This window comes from Ooceraea biroi, chromosome 4, assembly GCF_003672135.1.
Source record: "Ooceraea biroi isolate clonal line C1 chromosome 4, Obir_v5.4, whole genome shotgun sequence".
NCBI lineage: Eukaryota > Metazoa > Arthropoda > Insecta > Hymenoptera > Formicidae > Ooceraea > Ooceraea biroi.
This window is the reverse complement of record NC_039509.1, coordinates 7,826,303-7,850,767: the sequence shown is the minus strand read 5'-3', so window position 1 is coordinate 7,850,767 and position 24,465 is coordinate 7,826,303. Positions and strand designations below refer to the sequence as shown.

General features: G+C 32.1%; 5 protein-coding genes across 11 annotated transcripts; 3 read left to right on the top strand and 2 right to left on the bottom strand.

Moving 5' to 3' along the window:
* The first annotated feature begins 754 nt into the window (after positions 1-754).
* On the top strand, positions 755-4,225 carry LOC105283422 (protein arginine N-methyltransferase 9). Its single transcript, XM_011346149.3, has 7 exons — positions 755-917; positions 1,004-1,130; positions 1,286-1,687; positions 1,814-2,809; positions 2,939-3,089; positions 3,254-3,346; positions 3,425-4,225. Exons 1-7 carry the CDS (start codon positions 755-757, stop codon positions 3,767-3,769), a joined length of 2,277 nt encoding a protein of 758 aa, XP_011344451.2. The 3' UTR covers positions 3,770-4,225.
* LOC105283423 (serine hydrolase-like protein) lies at positions 4,219-7,145 on the bottom strand. Of its 5 annotated transcripts, none has more exons than XM_011346153.3 (3): positions 6,667-7,145; positions 5,945-6,101; positions 4,219-5,412 (listed from the first exon to the last, which is right to left on the bottom strand). In XM_011346153.3, exon 3 carries the CDS (start codon positions 5,333-5,335, stop codon positions 4,433-4,435), a length of 903 nt encoding a protein of 300 aa, XP_011344455.1. In that variant the 5' UTR covers positions 5,336-5,412; positions 5,945-6,101; positions 6,667-7,145; the 3' UTR covers positions 4,219-4,432. The 5 variants fall into 5 exon arrangements, with proteins under 5 accessions (XP_011344455.1, XP_011344453.1, XP_011344456.1 ...); XM_011346151.2 differs by lacking the exon at positions 6,667-7,145 and adding an exon at positions 6,475-6,616; XM_011346154.2 differs by lacking the exon at positions 6,667-7,145 and adding an exon at positions 6,485-6,588.
* Positions 7,146-7,519: 374 nt separating this feature from the next.
* Positions 7,520-10,442, bottom strand: LOC105283421 (prostaglandin reductase 1). 2 transcript variants are annotated; one of them, XM_011346146.3, is made up of 5 exons: positions 9,889-10,442; positions 9,505-9,675; positions 8,814-9,120; positions 8,440-8,713; positions 7,520-8,165 (listed from the first exon to the last, which is right to left on the bottom strand). In XM_011346146.3, exons 2-5 carry the CDS (start codon positions 9,608-9,610, stop codon positions 7,824-7,826), a joined length of 1,029 nt encoding a protein of 342 aa, XP_011344448.1. In that variant the 5' UTR covers positions 9,611-9,675; positions 9,889-10,442; the 3' UTR covers positions 7,520-7,823. The 2 variants fall into 2 exon arrangements, with proteins under 2 accessions (XP_011344448.1, XP_011344449.1); XM_011346147.3 differs by lacking the exon at positions 9,889-10,442 and adding an exon at positions 9,313-9,391 and having other exon boundaries at positions 9,505-9,628.
* A 4,980-nt stretch (positions 10,443-15,422) lies between these two features.
* LOC113561740 (nicastrin-like) lies at positions 15,423-16,112 on the top strand. The gene is made up of 2 exons (XM_026968850.1): positions 15,423-15,893; positions 15,969-16,112. The coding sequence occupies exons 1-2, from the start codon at positions 15,460-15,462 to the stop codon at positions 16,069-16,071; spliced, it is 537 nt and encodes a 178-aa protein (XP_026824651.1). The 5' UTR covers positions 15,423-15,459; the 3' UTR covers positions 16,072-16,112.
* A 1,234-nt stretch (positions 16,113-17,346) lies between these two features.
* On the top strand, positions 17,347-20,380 carry LOC113561741. Of its 2 annotated transcripts, XM_026968852.1 has the most exons (4): positions 17,348-18,079; positions 18,650-18,855; positions 19,056-19,213; positions 19,498-20,380. In XM_026968852.1, exons 2-4 carry the CDS (start codon positions 18,697-18,699, stop codon positions 19,514-19,516), a joined length of 336 nt encoding a protein of 111 aa, XP_026824653.1. In that variant the 5' UTR covers positions 17,348-18,079; positions 18,650-18,696; the 3' UTR covers positions 19,517-20,380. The 2 variants fall into 2 exon arrangements, with proteins under 2 accessions (XP_026824652.1, XP_026824653.1); XM_026968851.1 differs by lacking the exon at positions 19,498-20,380 and having other exon boundaries at positions 17,347-18,079; positions 19,056-19,377.
* The last annotated feature ends 4,085 nt before the right edge of the window (positions 20,381-24,465 follow it).

Here is a 24,465-nt window from a genome sequence, read left to right as displayed (position 1 = left end):
TAAGTTAAAAGAGTTAATGTGTCAATAACTGTATCCCTATCAATAACTGTACCTCTTACCCTAATAATATTTTATATAAATTCTTCTTAGAATTGTGTATTTTTGCGTATTTTTGTATTTTTTATACGAATGCACATATCTTAATAGACGTGAATACTTCTCTATGCGCGTATTGTTATTAACATATGTCATTTTCGTCGCTTTTCAGCAGTTTGTTAATGTGTTGGCACATTCGCACCGATTCGAGTAACTACTTATCGACAGTAAAGTGGATGTACACCGCGCGAAAGTGGATGTGGCTTCGTAGTTCTCGACATCCACAAAAAGTGGATGCGATGGTGCTCGAATCAGCGACCGACAGCGTTACACAAAATACAGGGGCATGGCCGCTCTCAGGTTCCTCTCTGGTTGTATACAACTGTGGGCAAAAGTGATATATTCCGAAAATACGCGCGAAGCAACGAATCTAGACTTTGAAATACTGTCAATATTTTCGTACAACAGATACTAATTAATGTGAAAAACGCTGTTTACGCGTTTAATCGTCTTATTATACTAAAGAGAATTTCGCGATTCCAACGAAACCGAAGCAAGCGTTAGGTTACTTTTATACTCGTTTGACACGAAAGATAACTTAAAAAATCCGGTTGACAATCACGTAATAAATCAAATATAATGATCAGTTTTAAATTTTATAAAGGCAAGGTGATTGCGACGGAATAGTGCGGACAAAATAAAAAGAACTTGATGCAAAATGCAAGCGGAGGTAAATGACATATTGGAAACGTCGTTGCAAAAAGCCAGAGAACATGACAGGACTGGAAATGTTGGGAAGGCTTACGCATATTATACCATTGTTGTGGAATTGTGTCCTGCTAAGAGATCAGAAATTGAAGAAACATTTACAGATGTACTATGTAAGACTCTGCCACATAGAATATAATCCTTATAATTTGCGACATAAGATATAATGCAATATAATAATGATATTTAATTGTTTTAGGTGAATGGGGAATACAATTAGCACAAGAAAATCGATTTTCAGACATTGTACATTGTTACAAACATTCCTTAGACATTTATCCAAATAACCCTCGTATGCTGAACAACTTTGCAGCACATTTCTTAAGGTAATTTATATATTTGACGATTTTTATTAATTTTTTTTGTTATTAATCCATCGAGGATGACCTACCTCATATTAATTTAACTTTTCAACTATTATCACAAATTGTTATAATTATTACCTGTAATATAAAAAAAATCATTGCATGTATCATTAAAGGAATGACGATCCTATAAGGGCGATAGAATATCTAAGGAGAGCTTTGAAAGTTGCTCCCAACTTTCTTCCGGCGGAACGAAATTTACAGAATGCATACAGTATGGCAGTGGACAGATGGCACTTCACGATGCTCAATGACAAGTGGCGAAATAATGCTTTTGAGCAAGCTATACGCAAGAGAATCAATCAAGGATACGATACGGTGCTGGATCTGGGCACTGGTACAGGCCTGCTGAGCCTGTATGTGAAGGATGCAGGAGCGAAAAAAATCTACGCGTGCGAATGTTCTGACGTGATGACGCTAATTGCAAAAGAAGTATTCGAATCTAATGATGCAACTGACGTAAAATTAATACCGAAGCTGTCGTTTGATCTGAAAATACCTATGGACATTTCTGAAAGGTTTGTGTGTCGCGTGTAATATATATACGTGCGCATGTGTGTAATATTTCCATATTGTTACATATTATTTTGCATATACATATGCTTTGATTATAATACTAAATATATCTACTTATATAATTCTAGAGTAAAATTAATAGTGACTGAAACGTTTGATGCTGGCTTATTTGGGGAACTTGTAGTACCATCGATGATTAACGTGCACATGAACATTTTAGATCCAAATGGTACGGTAATACCGATGGGCGCGACAGTTTATACAGCGGCTATTGAGTGCGAACATATTAGATACAGATCGTCGGTTATCTTCGACAAGGTCAAAGAGAATTGTCCTTTGAATTTTCACGATGTATGTGTACTCTCAGATGATGAATATTATGACACGGAGAATCTGGAAAAAGTTCAGATTAATTATGTCACTGAGCCGCAAATGCTCTTAACTGTAAATTTTAATAATCTACTAGAGTTGCAAGAATTTTGCAAGGATGGGATAAAACAAATATTACGAGCAAAATGTAAATACAATGGCATCATGGACGGTCTGGTTACTTGGTTCAAATTACATTTGGATGAAGAGATTACGTTGGATTCCTCGGATAGAAAATCTTGTTGGCAGCTTGCTGTTTTCCCGGCGGTGCCAACCGCGTGCCACGAGGGCGATACCTTGACGATAAAAGCGGAGATGTCAAAGAGCAAATTAAAATGTTCTTACAGCACTGACAACGCGCGGGCTAAAGAGGAGTGCAAATTTTTATATCGTTTGCCAAAAGAAGTGATTGTCTTCCTGAATGACTTTGATTACATCAAATTGCTCACCGAGATTGGTAGATATCAAGAGAGTAGAAAAATAAAATATATTTTGGATACTTCGCCTTTTCCAATCTACGGGTTAACACTTTTAAAGGAGTGTAAAGCTAGTGAAATTTTATACTACAAAACTGATAATCCGATGCTTCGTTCTCTGATCGAGCGAGTAGCGCAAGATAATGGGATTCGAGGGAAAGTACATATGATATCAAACTACGACGAGATTCCATGCTCCCTTGACTCTATATTCGTCCATAATTTTGACATTAAGGGTGAATTGAGAGACGGTCAAGATAGTTGTTACGAAATTTTCAGGTAATACGTGTTGTCAGATAATTTGCGTGTTGAGTGACATTTAGTTTTTGTATATTATATAGTTATACTAAACATATCGTACAATTATTACATGTGCGCATCAAAATTATTATTGATCCTTTGTTTTAGATATTTGCTCAAACGAAATGGCATATTGTTACCGGAAAAGATTTTTCTTATGGGACAATTGGTGTATTCCAAGGACTTACCAAATATGGCTTATGTGCAAGATGCCAATCTCCAAAAATCCTCTTGCCCGTTCAATACTCACAGTGATAGGGTATGACGATAATATGTTTTAATATGACATTTTAAATTATGTATAACATTAATCATAAAACTCATAGCTAATAAAATTAAATAATATAATATAAAAAAATATGAATGTTATATGTATTAAAAATATGTGTGAGTAATAAATATACAATATCTCTTTTTTTCCAGAGTTTAGATAGCAAAGACGATCCACATACACGGATTAATACAACCAATAAAAGTACAAACTATGTAATCGCAAAGTATATCAACAAGTACAAGGTAAGTCACATTTTGAGGTTTATTTCACATTAAAACTGTATAAAGTCTATTTTACTTTCATGATTTGTCCTATTACAGATTAATCAAATATTTGATTTGAATTCGAGTTTATATTCGTGCGAAGTTTTTTCTGAAGCACGAACTATTATAGAAATAAATGAAACTGAAACCATGGAAGCAATTGTGAACTTTGGGGAAATAAAGACTGAAAAGGACATTTTCCCAAATGCCTTATTATGTTGGTATAAGATTCAACTCGGCACAGATCATGTACATGATACGATGAAGAATAATTCTTTCATGAACCACACTGCAATCATTTTTGAAGATGAATTGAGAGACGTTATTCTGAAAAATAAAACCGTAAAGTTTAAAGTATACCAAGTGAAAGGATTAGTAAAAGTCACAGTATTAAATTTGTAGAAATCTATAAAAAAAAAACTTTTACAATTTTGCACAATTTTTCTTTTCAACTATGATATTTATAGTATCCTTTTTATTGTGCATCGAGTGGACCGGAAAATTTATGCCGACCCTCTTAGCAAGATTCAAGCACAAAATATAATTAATTAATTTTTATATCAATTCTTAATGCAAAGTTCTCCGTTTGAATTTTGCTAAGGGGGTCGACATAGACTTTCCAGTCAATTCAATATAATATATTCTGCAATTATTTTTATACGATAACTTACATAATATATTGCAATCGCAATTGCAGACAAAACTTTGAAGTTTGTTAGATATTTAAATAAACGTAATATTATACATAAGTAACTAAAAATTTTGCTGTTACAAAATTTGTATTTATCAAGAAGTGCAATACATATCGATGTCAAAATAAAATGTACAACACAAACATATAAAACAGTTGATTGAAAACAGAAATATATAATCTTTATTAATTTTCATTATACTTTAAATATTTGATAAATTACATACTATAAGTATTTAAACTATTTACACGTTTGAATCTTCTAGAATCCTTCACCTTCTTAGAAAAAATTAATTTCCCTTTCCATTTAAAGTTGTTGAAAAGTCAAGGAATCTAACAATGTAGATGATCAAATATACCAAGAATATAAACATTTATAATTTACTAGAATAGTCACTAATCAATATCTCACATACAAGTGGCCCAACATTTTCAGGATTATTATTATGGACATCATGATTGCCATTTACATTAATTGCTTGTAATTTGAGTTTAGAATTTTCTTTATTTAATACTAATTTGAGTTCTTCCATATGTGAAGAAAATATTCCACTTGATGCAATAAAGAGATATATTGGAACCGAAAGTTTATGAAAATATTCTATGGAATCGACATTTCTTATAAATGAAAATGATGCATTCTTTAATCTTACATCCCTGTTGTACTTGTACTTTCCATTTACTTCTGTAACTGCACGCTCAAATAAAGCATCCGCAGCTTCTGAATTTAAAGTATAAATTCTCCGAGTTTTCAAAGCATGTAGTATTTCTTCCTTAGTGTAAAGTACATCTTGTTTTATACTGTTACTACTGGCTCCAAGTGTGTATGCAAATGAATTCGCAAGGTGCATTATAAAATCGGGATTTTGATTATAACTTCCAAGAAATGAGTCGATAACAATTAATTTCTCAATTCTGTGAGGTTGAAGAGCACTAAACATTAAACCTATCTGTCCGCCCATACTGTGTCCTATATAAATACATTTCTTCCATCCCAGTGCTTCTAAGATAAAATATAATGCGTGTATATAAATCTGATAGTCCAGTGCTAACCAAGATGGAAAGTGCGATGACCATCCATGGCCAGGTAAGTCTATGCATACGTAATAAAAAGTACCTAGTGGTAAATATTTCATTAATCTAGTAAACGATCCTGCGTTATCTAAACGACCGTGCACCATTAGAACAGGCTTTCCTTCGGAAGGACCATAAGTTTTAGCAGCAACATGACCCCAGGGCACGGTAAATTTTACTTCTTTAAATTGTGGTTCTACCATTCTTCTTGATTATTTTTACAGTGCACAGTTATTACTTTTACAGTTTTGTTGATCAACGTGCGGCAACACTTTGTTTACTGAAAACAGATGCATTTAAAAATTATTTATATATATATTTACCAAAAACTACTCAGACAGGAAATATTTTAAACAATTTTAACATGTCACTTTATATTTTAATGTAATATATCTTAATGTAATGCATCTTTTGCACACATGTATTTATTATTATCAAGAAAATAATATCTCTAATTTAAAATCATTATTACGTTTATTCTTATTCCACTTTATTTAGTAACCGAATACAGACATTATCATTGCACTTCTTAAGATACTTTTCTGATGAAATGTTCTTATACTCATTATTTTTATGTAGTAAAATTACATAATGAGGAAATTCCCATTGATAAAATGTATATTTGTGTATTTATTATTTCTTTTAAAATTACATACTTGTATTTGTTATGCGTGCATTATTCAAACAGTGACACAAATATCTGAAAGGTTATTTATTATTTTGCGAGCATAAAAACATTTTTCAAATTAATCTTATTAAGTTTTAATCAAATTATACTTAATCTAGAAAGCAACTTTTTCAAACAAGATTACCAGTATGTTAAATTAAATTTCTCCTTTCCAATATATTGCCTTTTTCACATTTAAGTAAACTGCACTCAGAGGCTGAGTCACTTGTCACAGCTGCCTCAGCACAGCACAGCACAGCACACGAGAGACTATTGAAAGATGTAGTTGAGATAGAACAAATCTGTAAATAGATCGAGTTTATAATAATGTTTTTTACAATGTTAGCATCACATATAAGGAAATATTTGATTATTGCGTTGATGGATGCACATACATCAATAATCGACATACGAATAAAACTCGCGGAACATTGCAAAAATAATTGATACTGTAGATGAATTTCAAACCGTTCACAGAGTTTACGCTTTACATTTACGTTTTACGCTATGCACGTCACATTTAGCGTTCATCAATACACTATTGATTGAAAAGGAATACAATTATTTGTTAACAACCACTTCCACATTATTATCTCATGTTGCATAAACATTACGTAGGATAGGATCTTAGAAACTAAAAATGTGTAATCATGCTGACTATGCGTATTATATTACATGTGCCTACTGATAGGTGACTGGCGACTTTGAAACTTTTAATCGTGTTTTAGGACCAAAATATACATTTCTACCAAGTTTGAAGGAAATCGGAGAGGAAGGAGCTCTCCTTCACAATTACCCTTTTTACTTTTATTTTTTACTTGCTTCATTAAGTATAAAAAAGTTTGAAGAGTTAAAAAACATAAGTACCAATTTGTAAGAGGTTAGGAAATCTGTTACATCGAGCGAATATAATTATTTACACATACATTTATACAGCTATGTATAAATGTATGTGTAAGAGGTATTATTTCATATCCATAAATTTGGTTATCATAGTTTTCACGCGTGCTTTATTTATGTTCTCGCGTTTTATCAAGTGTGTAATTTTGAATTTATCATATATAATGCACTGCGCAACTCGTAAATTACAAACGACTAATCAAAAGTAAGAATGCTTGTCCCCAAAACACCTAACCTATCTCAAACCAAATTGTACAATTATTTAAATATTTGTATAAACTTTTTAAATTCTCATTTACATGTAACTTTTTTGACACAAAAAAATTGCTTAGATTGGGTACTTTTTAAAAAGATACAGGATTGCAGGGTGCGCTTCCCCCTTCCTCCACGTGTTTATTTTGATTGTATTTTTATTATTACTTTGTTATGTGTAAATATTTAGTACTTTTGCATTCGAATGTCGAATGAGCCTATTTACTAAAACCTCAGGTGAAAGAATTGGTAATTATTCAGTTTAGCGACCTCACCTGACAAATCGATGAAATTAGGCTCATTCGACGCGTTTTTACACGAAACAGAAGAATCTGGCAAAAAAAAGCGTCGCTCTGCCCTCTGCCCCGCGAGCGAGATAATCGTTATAAAAAGTTGACTACTCTTCAGTAGTGATATGAGCATGCGCGAAGCATGCGCTGCGATAGAAAGTAATTAAAGAGGGAGATTTGAAATTAGTATCTAAATACAATTAAATTTAACTACTAAAAGTATAATAATTTTAAAGTTACTATTATAACCATATTCGATTAAGTTAGTTAGGTTTATATATATGTATATAAAATAAATTTTTATTATATAATGAGGTACATACTACAGTATATTGCATGCTATCAGGGCCGGTCTGGCATCTGTATATTTAATAGTAAATTATACAAATTCTTATATTTCGATACAAATGCAATATTGATACAACAAGAATTATAATATTTTGATAATATTTCGTTTAAATAGACAGTGAATATTAAAATTGATAAAATCGCAGATTACATTTGCAATTGAATATTTCAAGACTTATTAACTCATAACTTATAACGATTGCAGCCGCTTTTTTAATGCTCGACAATTAAAACTTATACTTGAACGATTGCCTTGCCGATGTTCCCTCCACGCAACATGCCAATAAACGCGTCGAACATGTTCTCGAAGCCTTTGGTTACGGTCTCACGATAACGAAGCTTGTCCTCGCGAATCCACTGGAGATTCTGTTGAATTCCCTCGGTCCAGCGATCCATCCATTGAGATACGACAAATCCCTCTACCTTCAATCGGTGCATTAGTATTGCAGTCAGCACATCTGTAGACTTTGGCAAGAGTTCGAGGTCATAATTGTAATTCGAAATGGTACCGCACACAGCTACTCGACCGAACTGCTTCATCTGGTACATAACTATGCTCGAAGTCTCTCCACCGACCTACAAACGAAATTATTCGGTTGACTGGAAAGTCCATACCGATCCTCTTAGCACAATTCAAACGCAACACTTCGCATTAAGAATTAATACAAAGTTTTGCATCGAAATCCTGCGAAAAAAATCCACACGAATCTTCCGCGGTAACGCAAAACTTTGTATTAATTCTTAAAATAATTTTGCGTTTGAAGCTTAATTGCTAAGAGAGTTAGCATAGACTTTCCGGTAAGCCAAATGCGATTCATATACCAAAATTATACTTTATCTGAATACGTGCATTATCAAAGTAGCAATCGATCCCTTGTGGAGCAGCTTTGCGTAGACTTTTAGCGATTGACTTGGTCTTGTAATTAATGGCGACGTCGAAGCCCAACTCGTCGGTGAGCCATTTGCACTTCTCGTCAGAACCGCATATGCCGATTACGGTGAGGCCTAGATTCTTGGCAATCTGGCCTACGTGAGAACCGACTGCACCAGCAGCCCCACTGATGACTATCGTTTCGCCAGGTTTCGGTTTACATATCTCCATTAAGCCAAAGTATGCTGTAATGCTATAAACAGAAGTAATTTTTCGACATAATTGTATGTGTGTATCGTAATATATAAGTGTAATATTATCATAGATATAATCATGGAAATTTAAGATTTTACCCTGGCATTCCCAACGCGCCTAGGGCAAGAGACGGCGACAGATCACCTATGTCTGGTAAAATATCAATCCGTCCAACAGGTAACAGAGTATTTTGCGACACTTTAGAGAAATTACTTGGTCCAACAATCGTGTAATCTCTCCAACCCAAATACCCAATTACTCTCTTGCCGACTGGGAAGTCTGGATGTTTGGATTCCATGATCCTGGCAACTTGAGAACCAATCATCGTAGTTCCAAGTGGAAAGTTCTGCGTGTATGGTCTCATGTATGGGTCCACGGAAAGATATTCAGCCTTTACTAAGAATTCTAAAGAAAGAAGAACACATATTCTAATAAATATTCCTTTACTATTGATAAAAGTAATAAAAGTCTAATTAAGAGATCAAAACATTAAGAGTTTAAAATACTATATTAATTGCTTCAAAAATTATTTCTCATTATCAGTTCTTAGTAATACTGTATTATTCAAAAACAAGCAAGTGTATTTTTGATACTTACATTAATTATATATATAGTAATAATAATAATCTGTTATTATCTGTAATTAGTCGGTTTTTTCACCTTTGATAATTCAAATCTAAATGAGATTTAAATTTATCGTATGAATAAAATATGTTTTTCAATTCAAGTTACTCATTTATACTGGAATCTTTTAAATTAATTAAACAGCTAATTAATTTTCTCTTTTACCTTCATTTTGCAAAGGTGGCAGTTCCTCTTCTACAAATTTCAAATCTGTCGCTTTCGGCTCGCCCTCAAAATACTTGATTAGCACGTACTTCTTTGCTTTTACCATTTTGCATCACAGACAGGAACAGAATGGGTGTCAACACGTTCAAGTTCTTCGTTTGAACTTTAGTGCTGTTAAATGTTGAGTCATGATTCGATGAAATAAAGGAACGCAGTCACGATAATGTGAAGACTACGATTATGATTGCGATTACACACGTGATATCACTTAAAGCTATTGTATATATGGAATAGATACAAATTTTTTTCTGATAGAACTTTTATATACGCTCGAGATAAAGTTATCTGATCTAAGATAATCGAATTAATAATAATATAAATTACCTTTTTAAAAGAAATTAAACGTTAATTAATAGAAAAAAATATATTTTAATTCTTGAAATATTCGTCATCATTTTCGACAATTTTCGTCCATCTTCCGACCAACTGATGAATCCCTTTCGAAAAAATAATGACTCGAGTCGATGAAATCATCGATGCATTTTCGGATTACTTTCACGTTTTTAAAGCGTATATCAGCCAGGTGAAGCGATTGGAATAGATATAGTAATTCTAAGGGGCTAAATCCAGTAAATAAGCCTCATGAGAACTTCCCGGCTCAACGAATAAATATTCTTCGTCCCTTTCGCGACGTGCCGAGCATTATTGCCCTGCAAGATAATTTGCTAGGGTAGCCAACTTTTGATCATTTAATTTCAGGATATCGACCTTAAAAAATCGTGATAGAGCCCTTATCTATTTAAGATAAGATAAAATAAATATTTAAGATTAAGATGCCAACAAACATCTTTCACATGTATCGCAAATTCGCAATGTGCAAGCACCGCCGCATAGTTAGCAGATAAATATGATAAATCTTTTGTTTTTATATTGCAATCGTTTGGGAATCGTTTGGGAAAGTTTAGGAAACCACTTTTAGAGTTTGGGAAATAATAGTTTTTTAATAATTAATGAAAATTAGTTAAGCGTATAGTTAGCAGACATCATTCCAAATAATTTTCTTTTTCGCTTATTTCAACGCCAAATCATTTGGGAAATACGCCTATAATGTTTTCAGAGTTTGGGAAATAATGATTTCCCCTCAAAATCGAGTTGAAAGTCATCACCCAGACCAGAGAGAAGCCTGAGAGCGGTCACGCTCGCGTTTTAACTGTAACGCCTCAAACGTGGACATTGAAGTGATTGAAGTGATTCTGTCTTTATTGCTCACTGAATATTGAATAAAGATAGAATGACGCCGCGAGCGTTGGGAGCGTCAAGTGGAACGCATATGTCCACGTTTGAGGCGTTACAGTTAAAACGCGAGCGTGACCGCTCTCAGGCTTCTCTCTGCCCAGACGTGCAGTATAATCTAGGGAATAATCTAGGGACTTTTTGACTATAGGCTATATAATGGAAAAACGTTTATAATCTTTGATATTTCTCATTGTTTTCCATTTCAATAATTTGGGAATCGTTTGGAAAAGTTTAGGAAACCACTTTTAGAGTTTGGGAAGTAATGGTTTTTTAATAATTAATGAAAATTAGTTGAGCGTATAGTTAGCAGACATAATTGTACTTGCAATGCAAATTAGTACAATTCCAAATAGGTTTTCAATTCATGTGAAGCAAGGTTCCACGCAAAGCAAGGTTCTATATTGTAACTTCCACGCAGTACTTTTGGTCATCTGAAAGTTTTTTTTTTTTTTATGTGGAAGAGTACTAGGTGACAGGCTTCGCCCGTCCCCTCGTGCTCTTCCACCCAAGCATATACTTTCCCAGTATAAAAAATTAATAATATTAAACTAAGAAAGTTTATATGTATTCTGTATTCCGTAAAGGAGAATACACCTTTCTTTTTTATTATGCTTCCAAAGTCACTTCGAAAAGCTTCATTATATTCCTTTATTTTATCCCGAGTGGTGGCCGCCGCAATTTTTGTGTGTACAAATTGCGAAATTTTTATAAAAAGCATTTCAACTGTAATTTTTGTATGTGTATGAGTGCAAATGGCAACACTGTTTCACTAGTCACTTCAGGATCCCCTTAATTATAAAAATTATTTCTTCCCAAACTGTGAAAGTGCCTTCCTAAACTTGCCCAAACGATTCCCAAATGTTGCAATAGAAAACATTAGAAAACAATGAGATATATCGAAGATTATAAACATTTTCCATTATATAGGGTATGGTCAAAAAATCCCTAGCGTTTTGGCTTGAAGTCTGGTTGATGACATGAAACTTTATTTGGAGATGCAATAATTATTTCCCAAACTGTAAAAACATTACAGGCGTATTTCCCAAATGATTTGGCGTTGAAAGAAGCGAAAAAGAACACTATTTGGAATCATAACTATACGCTCAACTAAGTTTCATTAATGATTAAAAAACTATTATTTCCCAAACTCTAAAAACATTACAGGCGCATTTCCCAAATGATTTGGCGTTGAAAGAAGCGAAAAAGAAAATTATTTGGAATAATGTTTGCTAACTATACACTCAACTAATTTTCATTAATTATTAAAAAACTATTATTTCCTAAACTCTAAAAGTTGTTTCCTAAACTTTCCCAAATGATTCCCAAACGATTGCAATAAAACAAAAGATTTATCATATTTGTCTGCTAACTATATGGCGGTTGTGCAAGCATATCAATTAGAAGCTTAGATTTTACACTACTGCATGCAACAATTGTCTCATTGGTCGCTACCAAAAAAAAATGGCGATGCGCAGAAAGGATCGACGCGAAACGGAGAAAAGCACAGAGCGAACATACTATAGTTATACCACAGTATAGGAAAGAACCATTGACATAGGAATATATGGACGGAGCCTTTTACGAGGGGAAGCTGAGATTAGCGGTAAGGGGAGAGCACTGGCACTTCGTGTAACTTCGGCTGTTCGGGTATGTTCGGTTTCGCCAGTGATATATATATATATATATATATATATATATATATATATCACTGGCGAAACCGATATATATATATATATGTACGATGAGTTATTGTGTTGTGTCGAATGTAGCAATCGCATTAATGCAAAAAGGAAAAATTGGCAACAATTTATGAAAGAAAATGATCCGAAAATTTCTTTTCATCTGTAAGTAAAATACATACAATTGTAGGTTATACACAATGCCGGTAAAACGTTTCAGATATTGTTATGTGTTTATTATTATTTAAATTTATTATTATTGTGTTAAGAAAGAATTTTGGCTTGATTATACACCTAGACCGATTAATGGTGGCACCGAAAGACAATCTTATTTAATTATTATATTTTTAACGTAATTTAAATGTAACATTGTCACCTACTGAAGAGGACCACATCCCGTATGGTCGAAACGTCGTTCTAATAAAAATAATTATAGCCAGTTGTGTCGAATATTAATCGTACTCATTTACTGAAATTATCTACTGGCGGTGTTAAGAAAGAATTTTGGCTTGTTTATTATTATATTCATATGAACAATTGTTCAATAACAGTTTTTCATTTAGTTTTTATTAATTCATATATTTAATAATAAATAAATATATATATATATATAGTCAAATCATATATGTTATTATTCTTAAATATATGAATGAACTATGTATATATAGTCAAATCGTTTTACCGGCATTGTGTATAACCTACAATTGTATGTATTTTACTTACAGATGAAAAGAAATTTTCGGATCATTTTCTTTCATAAGTTGTTGCCAATTTTTCCTTTTTGCATTAATACGATTGCTACATTCCGACACAACACAATAACTCATCGTACATGTAATTTCAGTATCACAACTTTACAAAACTTTATCGAGTATCATTCGGGCGATGTCGAGAACAGCCGAACTCGCCCGATTTGCCAACAGCCTCTCCTTACCGCAAATCTCAGAACCCCCCTTGCCTAAGTTCGTAGCATAGGCTCCGTCCATATATTTCTATGTCAATGGAAAGAACAGTAGGCTCACTCTGCGAAAACGCGTACTAATAATTGTCTCTCGCGCATGACCGAATCGCACAACCAATAACATGGCGGCTCTAAACATATGTGAGCAGTAGCCAGCAGTAGCTGTGATATAACCTCCATCTGTTACTTTGAAAGCAGAAGAAAGCAAGTGTATATACCACGATATATTTTGTGTAATTGTAAAAACAATTAGTGAATTCAGCATAAACGAAAGAGGAGGATATCGTTGTTCCTTTAAAAGCTGCCAAAGTGCAAGCAGTGAGAAACGAGGAATAAAAGAAACTTTGTTTCGATTTCCAAAGGATATAGAAAGGTTAGTTTATTATATTACATTTTTCCATGTACTATAATTTGTAAGATTATTTGAGAAGTGGTCAAATATTAGACCGATTTTAAAATTATCTTTGCATTTGAAGTTGAGCTTGATTTAATTTTTAAATATTCTATAAGGTAAAACAATTAATAAAATAATATTTTTCTACGTATTTATTAATACAACCTCAAGCATGATAAATTTACTTGTTATATAAAAAACATTTGGAAAACATATAAACATAAAGACTATTGCTTATAGAACAAAATTATGGGTATCAGCCTGTGATTGAGAAGAATTACTTTCAAAGACAGCCATACAGCTTTATAATGGTTATAGAGTATGCAAACTCCATTTCGCAAATATGTTTTTGAATTATGAGAAGACGAGATTGCAACCACATGCCGTTCCAAGTTATATTGTACAAAATAATGGTGAATTATTTTCACAAATAATACAATAACATTATAGAATAACAGTATATCTAATATATATCATTTTACAGACAAAGAATGTTCAAGTAGCTCAAATTCAGAAACACAGTGCATAAACAGCTTAAATATTGAAAATACAGAAAAAGAAACTACTGTATTGAATATGGCTATATTCAATGAAAGGGATCTGGATATAATAGATACAGACAAAACAATAGTAAAAGTATTAGAAGTAGGAACACAAACACCGTTGTCACTATCCACTAAATCTCCACGAAAAGTACATCTTTATCAACAGAAACGAGGATATAAAAGAAAGATATCCAATTTGGAATCAGAATTACAAGCAAAAAAAGCGAAAAAGGAAGATATTAATACATTAGATATCCTACTCAATAAATATTTTCCAAAACAGACATCTGAATTTTTAAAAATGCAAGTACGTCTCTTTCAAAAGGATGCAAAAGGTAGAAGATATGATAGTGCTTCATTCATACAATATTGTTTATCCATATATTTTACAAGTCCCAAAGTATATAAAGATTTAAGAAATAAATCGAAATTATTTTGTTTACCTAGCTGTGCAACTCTAAAAAGATTTACACAAAATTGTTATATATGTCCAGGATTACAGGAAAACGTATTTCAAATATTAAAACTTAAGATTGATCATTTGCCAGAAATTAATAAATACTGCATACTTTGTATAGATGAAATGTCTTTGAAAGCACACTTATTTTACAATATCACAATAGATAAAGTCATAGGGTTTGAAGACATAGGATATTCACGGAATGATTCACAGTTGCCTGCATGTAGTGTAGCAGTAGATTCATATACACTTGACCGGAATTGAACGTAATTTTAAGGAACTGCTATATGCAATCGTTTGTATTTCGTTTGAAGAGTAATGAAATGTGATTAAAAAGGTTTGTGAGTTCCTCAGTTAATTGTAATTAATTAATTATTTTTGCTTAACGTATTTAGCCGAAACAGATTAGCCGGAATAACTTCAAACGATATTTTTGTATGGAATCGTTTGTATTTTGTTTGTAGAGTAATGAAGTGTGATTAAAAAGGTTTGTGAGTCCCTCAGTTAATTGTAATTAAATGTTTATTACTCGGTAGTTAGCTGGAATATAGATTTTAGTTCCTCATGTTAAAGAAAAAGGCGCCACTGTTCCCTGAAATTCTATTGACAGTTTTCCTTCTATGATATTGAGAGTTGATATTGCACACGTAATCCATATGGTTTATCGATGGCCTGTTTTAAAAAGTTATCCTTTTAAGGAAAGGCATTACATAGGATCAAGTCGTATGATTTACAATATGAAGCAGAACAATTTTAACGCTCTCGGTGGGATTAATCTGAAGTTGGATGATATCAAGAGTGTGATCGAGTTCGACCAACTGGGCAAAGGGAAAATAGTTCTCTATAGCAGCAGTAAAGATGATACCACAGATCGTTTGAGTAAAGTGTTGAATGCATCGATTCTAGATGATAGCGTACCACCTACATCTGTGCAAAGTTTTCTGGAGGCGAGGCCCAGTCTAACGACTGTTGTTATAATCAATCATGGAAAAAAATTTAAAAATCGATACTACAACAATATCTTGGACGACGGCGAAAATCTTGGTTTTAATAGGTACACAATCTGTTCGATTTCGATATACGTTTTATGCATTTTTCATTATTGAGATTTTCGTGTATAATGTTTTAGAAATGATAGTGACGGGCGAGTCAGCGCCGCAGTCTGCCGATCTGCCGATACCGCTGGAAGATCTCATCGCAGAAATGTTATATTGCTACATCCAAAGTGCTAAATGCACTCGGTTTCATGCAGCCTCGACATCCGGTGCTAAATTGATTAATCAGATTTTGCCACTACGTCGGTGTGCACCGAGCACCCAATGCCGCGACGACGTTAACTGGACAGCTTCTAGCCTTGCTGACTGGCGAGAAACTCAGCGACATGAATGAAAGGACTTGTCACAAAAACCGCCTCGCATGGATGGGTAGATACAATTTTACAGAAATATGCATAAACTCAACCATCAATTATAGTACAGCTGTGAGTCCGGCATTTATCATCGACGGTAAGTTATGCGTAAACTACTTGTGCATCGCATGTTTTCTGAAAAATTCTCTTGAATAATGGTTTCTCATTTTTAGGATATAATATGAAGTCTGGTGTGTACTCTATGTAGACAGAGTCCATATGGCAAACGTTGAGCGTCAGAATGTTTCTTAAACCATCAGCAGCGACAGAACGTTTCAGCATGATCTTGGGTAGTCTAGTTGCCAGCACCTTAATCATATTGGTGTGGTTTATTAATAACTGAGCTGATGTGTTATTTAATTCGAGGTTCGTATGTAACGTAATATAATAAGAATCATGATATAGAAAATCATGATGAAAAAGTCACAGGTTATTCACAAAATGTGTTTGAGAAACTTTTATTATAAGAATAATATTAATTTAGCAAGTAGAACATGTGATCGACAATGTGAATTCTATTCTAATTTCTCCTAAACATTATCTAATCCCAAACAATAGTAAACATAATAAACAGACATTGCATTGAATAACTTTGTCCCACGGAAATTTAACAGGAGATGAACCGTATTAGATTGTTTTATTAATGATATAATTTTGTTACAGGAGAACCGTCGATTGCTAGGGACATGCCAGGGACCACATATCAATGACCAGATTGGATCATCATCACGAAGATCAGGATGTTCCAATAACTAGGCAGCACATGTTAGCCTAATATATGTTTCTTAGACGTATCTAATGTCTAAGAAACATAAAGTACCATTTGAGAAACGGTTTAAATAGAAACTGTTTCTAGACCTAAATTTCAAAAACGTATTTTTCACGTTTCCACAGAAACGAAAAATTAATTTTATTAAATTGATTCGAAATTATATAATTAATATAGAAAGAATAATAATTTCTTAAGTTCTTCTTAATTTGTGAGTATTAATTATTTCTTTTTAATTTGTGAGTATTAATTAGTTTACATCGTTTCAATGTACTCGATTATGGAACAAGAGACAAAAATCAACACAAGTGTACGTGTCGCGCGCGCGCGTGTGTGTGTGTGTGCGCGTGCGTGCGTGCTTAAGTATACATAATTTTACACTTTTGAAATGCAAAGATTAATTTCAATAATTATATGAATTTTATCTTGGCAAATTTCAAAAAGTGTTGGATATATGGAGATTTTGTTTGTTATAATTACGTAAAAGCTATTTAAAAAATTTTTCATTGAAAATGATTTATGTATCATACGTCCTTTTATGTGATTATTATATGTCATGTCCATTTATGTGATGTGATGATTCTTTTGTAAGTGAAACAAAAAAAGTTGTACCTATTTTATTTTTAAATTTATGTTTTTATTTATACATTTACATTTCGCGGAAAAATAACATAATTATTGCGCGCGCCGGCATCGAGCGCGCGTTCGCATGATCGGTAGACAAGAGATAGAAAAGGCTATATATTGTTTTCTTCTACGCTAAACATTCGAACGTCGAAGCATCGGCCTGTTAATTGTCGAACGCAGTGGAACGCACATGTTTGTACACGTTCGTGTATTATGCAGTCGGGTTTTCTTTTGTGTGTGCCTAGGCTATCTTGCGAGTATCTGCGCTTTGGTTAATTGAATTATTAACCTTCTTTCTCATTATTGCCTTGAACGGAAAGCTGTTCTGTTCCGCAAAAAGAAGAAGAGTTAGGCTCGGGCTCGATTTCATCATCATCTCTCTCTCTCTCTCTCTCTCTCTCTCTCTACAGAAGGTGGGAAAAGCCAGTTTATTAAGGTAAGCATTGTGTACTAATTTATTAATATATTCTAATTACATGATTGAGAATTTATTACCTAATTAAGAAATTTATTTATTGAAACAAGTTATCTCGACATGAATATTCTTAACCTATAAATATTGTTACGTGTTCGGGCAGACTTCGGACATAACAATATCATATGATATTGTAAAGAAAGCAAGACAAATTAAATAAAGCAGATAAATTGTTTCAATAAATAAAATTCTTAATAGATAATAAATATGCACTATATCAAAATATAAGACGTGTACACCTTCGTCAAAAACAATTTCTTCTCCATCATGTTTATTTCCAAGACGTTCACCTTGTAATATTGTACTAAGTTCGAAAAGTTCTTCATCAAGAGGAACTGAGTCTTCACAGCGCTTACATGACATTCCATTAAATACTTCACTTAGGCACTCATCAGGTACGGTTTTGACAGGATTTTTTTATATTTACAAAATCATAATAGCGCCGATTAGCATCGATTGCGAACAAACTAAGTTAGATTTTGTTATTTTTTCAATACTTTTATTTGTCTAAACGTTACATGTTCTTTTCAGATTTGTTTCGTGTTATTATTACAAAATTAGGAGCATTAGAAAACTCAATGAATATACTTCTTCCAATGATGAAGCAACTTATAGTACACTTCCGACTATCAAAAGTATCTCGTATGGAAGGTGTTCCCAAACTTCCAGTTGACAGTGATGAAAATTTGGAAGAATTCGAAAGGTTTTTGGATACTAATACAAATTTTGAGTACATGGTAATTGTTATTTCTATTGTCCTCTTTATTTGATCTATTCATCAGTGTCAAATAGTGTTAAAGTTAAACTTTATGTTTCGAACACTGAAATTCTAACACTACAATTTGAAATTCTTTCTTTTGTATTGTGATTATCTTTTTTTATTGCTTTATGTTTTTCATATAAAACTAACACATTAATTATCATCGTTGTTTGATAGGTTAATACTTTAAGCATATCAGGTGGCACAACTGTTTCTCAGATCAGTAGAAGGACTCTGGAAAGAATAATTACAAATAATTATGCTAGAAATTTTAACGGCAGGAAGAACACCGAAGAAATCTTTCACGATTTTAAAAATAAAGGACTTAGTCATAGGTTTGTCTTGTTTTTTCTTCTTTTATAACAAATTTTATATAAATACTAATCATGATAGACAATACATACGATATTACATATGTTAATTTCTTATTGATATTTACATATAAGTTTTGCGCTAAAAAATTATTTTCTGATTAAATTTTCTTCCAAAAACTTCATTATTGTTGAATCATAATTTCACATGTTTATTGTTGTATCGTCTTAATTTTTAGTATTGATCAACATTTATCACATTTAATATATGGCATTTGATCATATGTAAATTTATCTCTTTTTTTAAGCTATTGTCGAGGCTATTGAACCAAATGCTGCAATATATGATGTAGATAAGTCCATAAAAGATTGGCTCAAATTAGCACCTCTTCGTGTAACCTTAGCCGATTCCAGGGCATTGAAGACAAATTCAAGAAAAGTATAATTTCTCATCGTTTCAGTTTCGATATTAATGTTTATTTTGTATTTACATATTTCTATCCATTCCATTTCAAGAATTTGAGATTTATTATTTAGTAATTTGCAGGACAATTAGGAATATGTATTATCATAGTATTCTGCAATGTACTCGCACTCGCCACTGAAACGTGTTCTCATTGAAGCATTAAAATAAGTATATATCTCTTTACCACCTAATAATGTATCGCAAAGATGACCGATAATATAAAAGCACTGTTAGTTGTTTTGTTATAATGTTATGCGTAATACAATTATGTAATTAAAAATTAAAACCAAAATCGATAAAAACTTTTAGTTTAAAAACTTACATTTAAAACTTAGTACATATATGTATACGCATTGTGCAATATTATATACTTTTACACATTTTTAGTTGGCGATGTTTCTGATACTTTGACGGTGGTGAAAAGATATAACAAAAATTATATACTTTAATACCATAAAAATATCAGTAACAGTTTAGCATTTTATTTTATAATGTTTCAGTTTTATATTATGTATTAGTTTAATATTACATTAACATTTAGTTTATTTTGTAGCTTGTGTGTGTAATGCTTTTACAACTTTTATATGCGTTAATTTATTTTATTTTAACGTTGTTATTTACTCTTTAAACATTAAGTATCACATTTATTCTCATTTATAATACTAAAAAACATCGTACTTTTAAGTTGTACCGACATTTTCCTTATAAAACATATACAAAAAAAACCTGAAGTTTTAGTACAAATGTACAATTCTAAATTGTGTTGTATTTCTAAAATATATTATTTATAATTATGTTCTGCAAATGTTATCAAAAACAGAATATGAAGTTCACATATATATACAGGGTGGTCCTGAAATTTTACATATATGTATATATGTAAATATACAAATATAACTTTTAATAAAAAGTGTAGTTGAATGTTTAATTTCTACATGCGCGCGTTCGGAGGGGAACCTCTTTGATCGCTCTTATTTTATCGTCATTGTGTGTGTGTAGAATGATTGTAAAGGGAAATCTCAAAGAAAGCGTCTTCTTTGATATAGTATATAAGGTGTAATTTTCTATATTACCAATACCAATTTCAGAAATCGTTTAAAATACTTTTATATATCAAAGTTTTATTTATATGACAAAGCATAAAAAGATATACGTTCAGCTTTCCAAATGATTTTTGTACACTAAAAAACAAAGTGAAAAATGTTGTTTCTTAATTTGCCAAAGAAATTTTATATGAAGCATCATTGATAAATTTTCAAGTAATATTTGTCATTATTATTAATTGCACAAAGAGTATATTTAGAAAACATAATATATCAGTATCTCAGAGGTAGACAGTGTTAAGTCACATTTTCTGCAAAAACAAAATTTTTATATTTTATGAATGAGGTTGTTAAGGAAATGTTAAGTTAATTCATAAAATATAAAAGTCTAGTTTTTTTACAAAAATGTGACTTAACACTGATCTATCTTTGAGGCATTGATATATAGAATTGATATTTTTCTGACGGTTTCTGAAACGTTTATTTTCCCGAAAAAGAAACGTTTCTCCTAACGTTTTTTTGATGGACATTTTTCTCCTAAATAAACGTTTTAATAAAATGGTTATGAAACGTTACGGCAAAACGTTTATGAAACGGTTTTGAAACCAATGTGTGCTGCCTGGGTAGCCTTTAACTGTATGTGTGGTGCGCCCTCCGACGATCTATTTAATTCAAAATATTCAAATATTGTTACACGCGTATCATTGCCATTGCGGTTACTTTATTTATCGTTATTTATCGTTTCTCATACATCACGTTCAATTGTGAAAATAAGTGATACGTTTTTAATATCTTAAGCCCGTTTTAAACTATGCAATCAACGGCAAGCAATTCTTGCAGCAAAAATTTGCTCAAGAAATTGCGTCAAATCTAGCGCAATATATTATAATATATTGCATAGTCTAAAACGGGCTTTAAGTGTAAATATATTTCTTTGCATTTTTCCAAATTATTAATTAAAAATATGTATACAGCTATTTGTAATATAAATATGTATAAAAAAAAGTTGGACAATAAAACACTCGATCATTTTAACAGCATTTCACGTATACGTGTGCGTGCATGCGAGATTATTAAAGAACAAATTTCAATAATGATATAAATTTGTTAGTTTAACATTGAACATGCAAATTGTTCAAATCTGTAATGTGTAAAAATACATTGTTTTTTTATTTCTCTAACTGAGTTTGTTTTATTATCTAAATTTAGAAACAATTAAAATATTTATAAATGGTAATTAAAATTTAGGCTCTGTTGCCGATAGCTTTAAGTTTACATAATACAATGCTGTATTGCTCTTCATTAAAACGTGGGACGAATACGATGTAGGAATATATATATATACATATATAAACGCAGAATTAATAAATAGTATTATATATAATAATATAATTATATATATAACTATGATAAGAATAAAACAAAGAAATAATGCAAGCGTCATGGCGTTTATTATCATTAAATATCTTACTTAACATCTTAGAGCTTGATGTACACGGGAAAGAAGTGTTTAATTTATATATATTTATGCTTTTTTTAGTATGCATGGTAAGTATATAATGACTTAAATCATTCAACATCATAGAAGGGAAACTGTCAATAGAATTTCAGGGAACAGTAGCGCCTTTTTCTTTTAACATGAGGAACTGAAATCTATATTCTGGCTAACTACCGAGTAATAAACAGTTAATTACGATTAACTGAGGGACTCACAAACCTTTTTAATCACACTTCAGTACTCTACAAACAAAATACAAACGATTCCATACAAAAATATCGTTTGAAGTTATTCCGGCTAATCTGTTCCGGCTAAATACGTTAAGCAAAAATAATTAATTAATTACAATTAACTGAAGGACTCACAAACCTTTTTAATCACACTTCATTACTCTTCAAACGAAATACAAACGATTGCATATAGCAGTTCCTTAAAATTACGTTCAATTCCGGTCAAGTGTATACGAATTAGCAGTAGTTATGGTTAAAGGTATCTGTCAATTATGGAAACAACCATTCTCATACAGCACATAAGCTTCCAGTTTTATTGCAGGAATGTTGCAACATTACAAGTTGCAATGTAATTTTGCAGAGATATTACAGAGATATACAATTGCAATATTGCACCGAAATGATCCTGCAAAGTTGTATGCGTTTTCGCTCCGCACCACTAGGTGGTGCATATGTCGAGTTCTTACTCGACGTTAAGATTTAGCATCACAGTTATATAAGTACGTGCCTTGGCATGATAATTTTTCTGAGAATTTTTGCACTTGCGGCAGAGGTTCCCATGGACAACGTTCCACGCACGCCGCAAGCATCTGAAGTCATTAAATTTGCCCATTTAATCATAATTAAGTATTAGCTAAAAAACAGATTACTTTATAATATTGGACCAATATAAATTACTCTCTTTTACTATACTATTATATTTTTTGCAATGTTTCTGGGAGCACACATTTCAATGTTGCTGCAATGTTTCATTGCAATGTTTCCTAGGGCGGACATTTCAACGTTACTGCAATGTTGTAGCAACATTGCAGAGACATTTCGCAACTTCCATGCAATATTGCAATCTTTCAATGTAAGATTTCTGCAACGTTTCTGCAATCTTTCGGTGCTGTACGGGTTAAGTTATTTTTTTGTAAAGTCTACATTAAAGGCATCTGATTTAATGATAATTATTACAGAAGCAGTGAGAAAGATAAAAAGCATTGGTTTGAAAGTTGTTGGTCTTACCAGACATGGGTTCCAACTTTTATCAATTAACCGGATTGCTAAATATTAATGATAGAAAACCATATTTTACAATAAACAAAGAGAAAATATTTTACTTTTTTGATGTACCTCATTTGTTGAAAGCAACTAAGAATAATTTACATCAACACAATTACGTTGATCAGGATAAAATTGCTTCATGGAAACATATAGAAGCTCTTTATGCAATAGATAAAAAGGCACAATTTCGATCGGCTCCTAGATTGACAGATAGCCATATTAACCCAAATAATTTCGAGAAGATGAAAGTTAAGTACGCAGCACAGGTATTTAGCCACTCTGTTTCGGCTAGTATAAACACATTTGTTAGTTTAGGTTCTTTATCTCCGGCGGCTATTTTCACAGCAGAATTTGTAGGAATATTTAACAAGGTATTTGATATGTTAAATTCTTCAAAACTTTACAGCAGCAATCCTAATAAACAAGTATATACAAATACAGAGGAGCAGGTTACTTACCTCAATGAAACAATACAATTTTTGCAACGCGTCAAAGTAATTAGAAAAGATGCAAAGGATATAACAAATGCTATTAAATCAATAAGATGTAGGATTGTTACAATTAATTCTGTATTGCAATTATGGAATCATTTGCAACAATCATCAGTTCCTATTCAGTATTTATTAACTAGGCGATTAAATCAAGACAGTTTGGAAAACTTTTTTGGAGCCGTGCGTAATCAATGTGGAAATGCATTTAATACTACACCAATTCAATTTTATCATGCCTTTAAAAAACTGTTTGCTATTGATTACATTAAAGTAGATAGTGGAAATTGCGCAGTTGATGAAGATTCAGTATTAATGCTATGTCAAGATATTAAAGAAGCGCAAAATGTGGTATTCAAAACATCTTCAGGAACAACAGCATCTATTATTTCAGATATAAATAAGTATGATTATCGTAATATGCCAGTAAGTGAAGAAAATGTTTTCATTTACATTTGCGAATATTTATTACGTCGCCTTTTTAGTACACATTTTTGTGATACA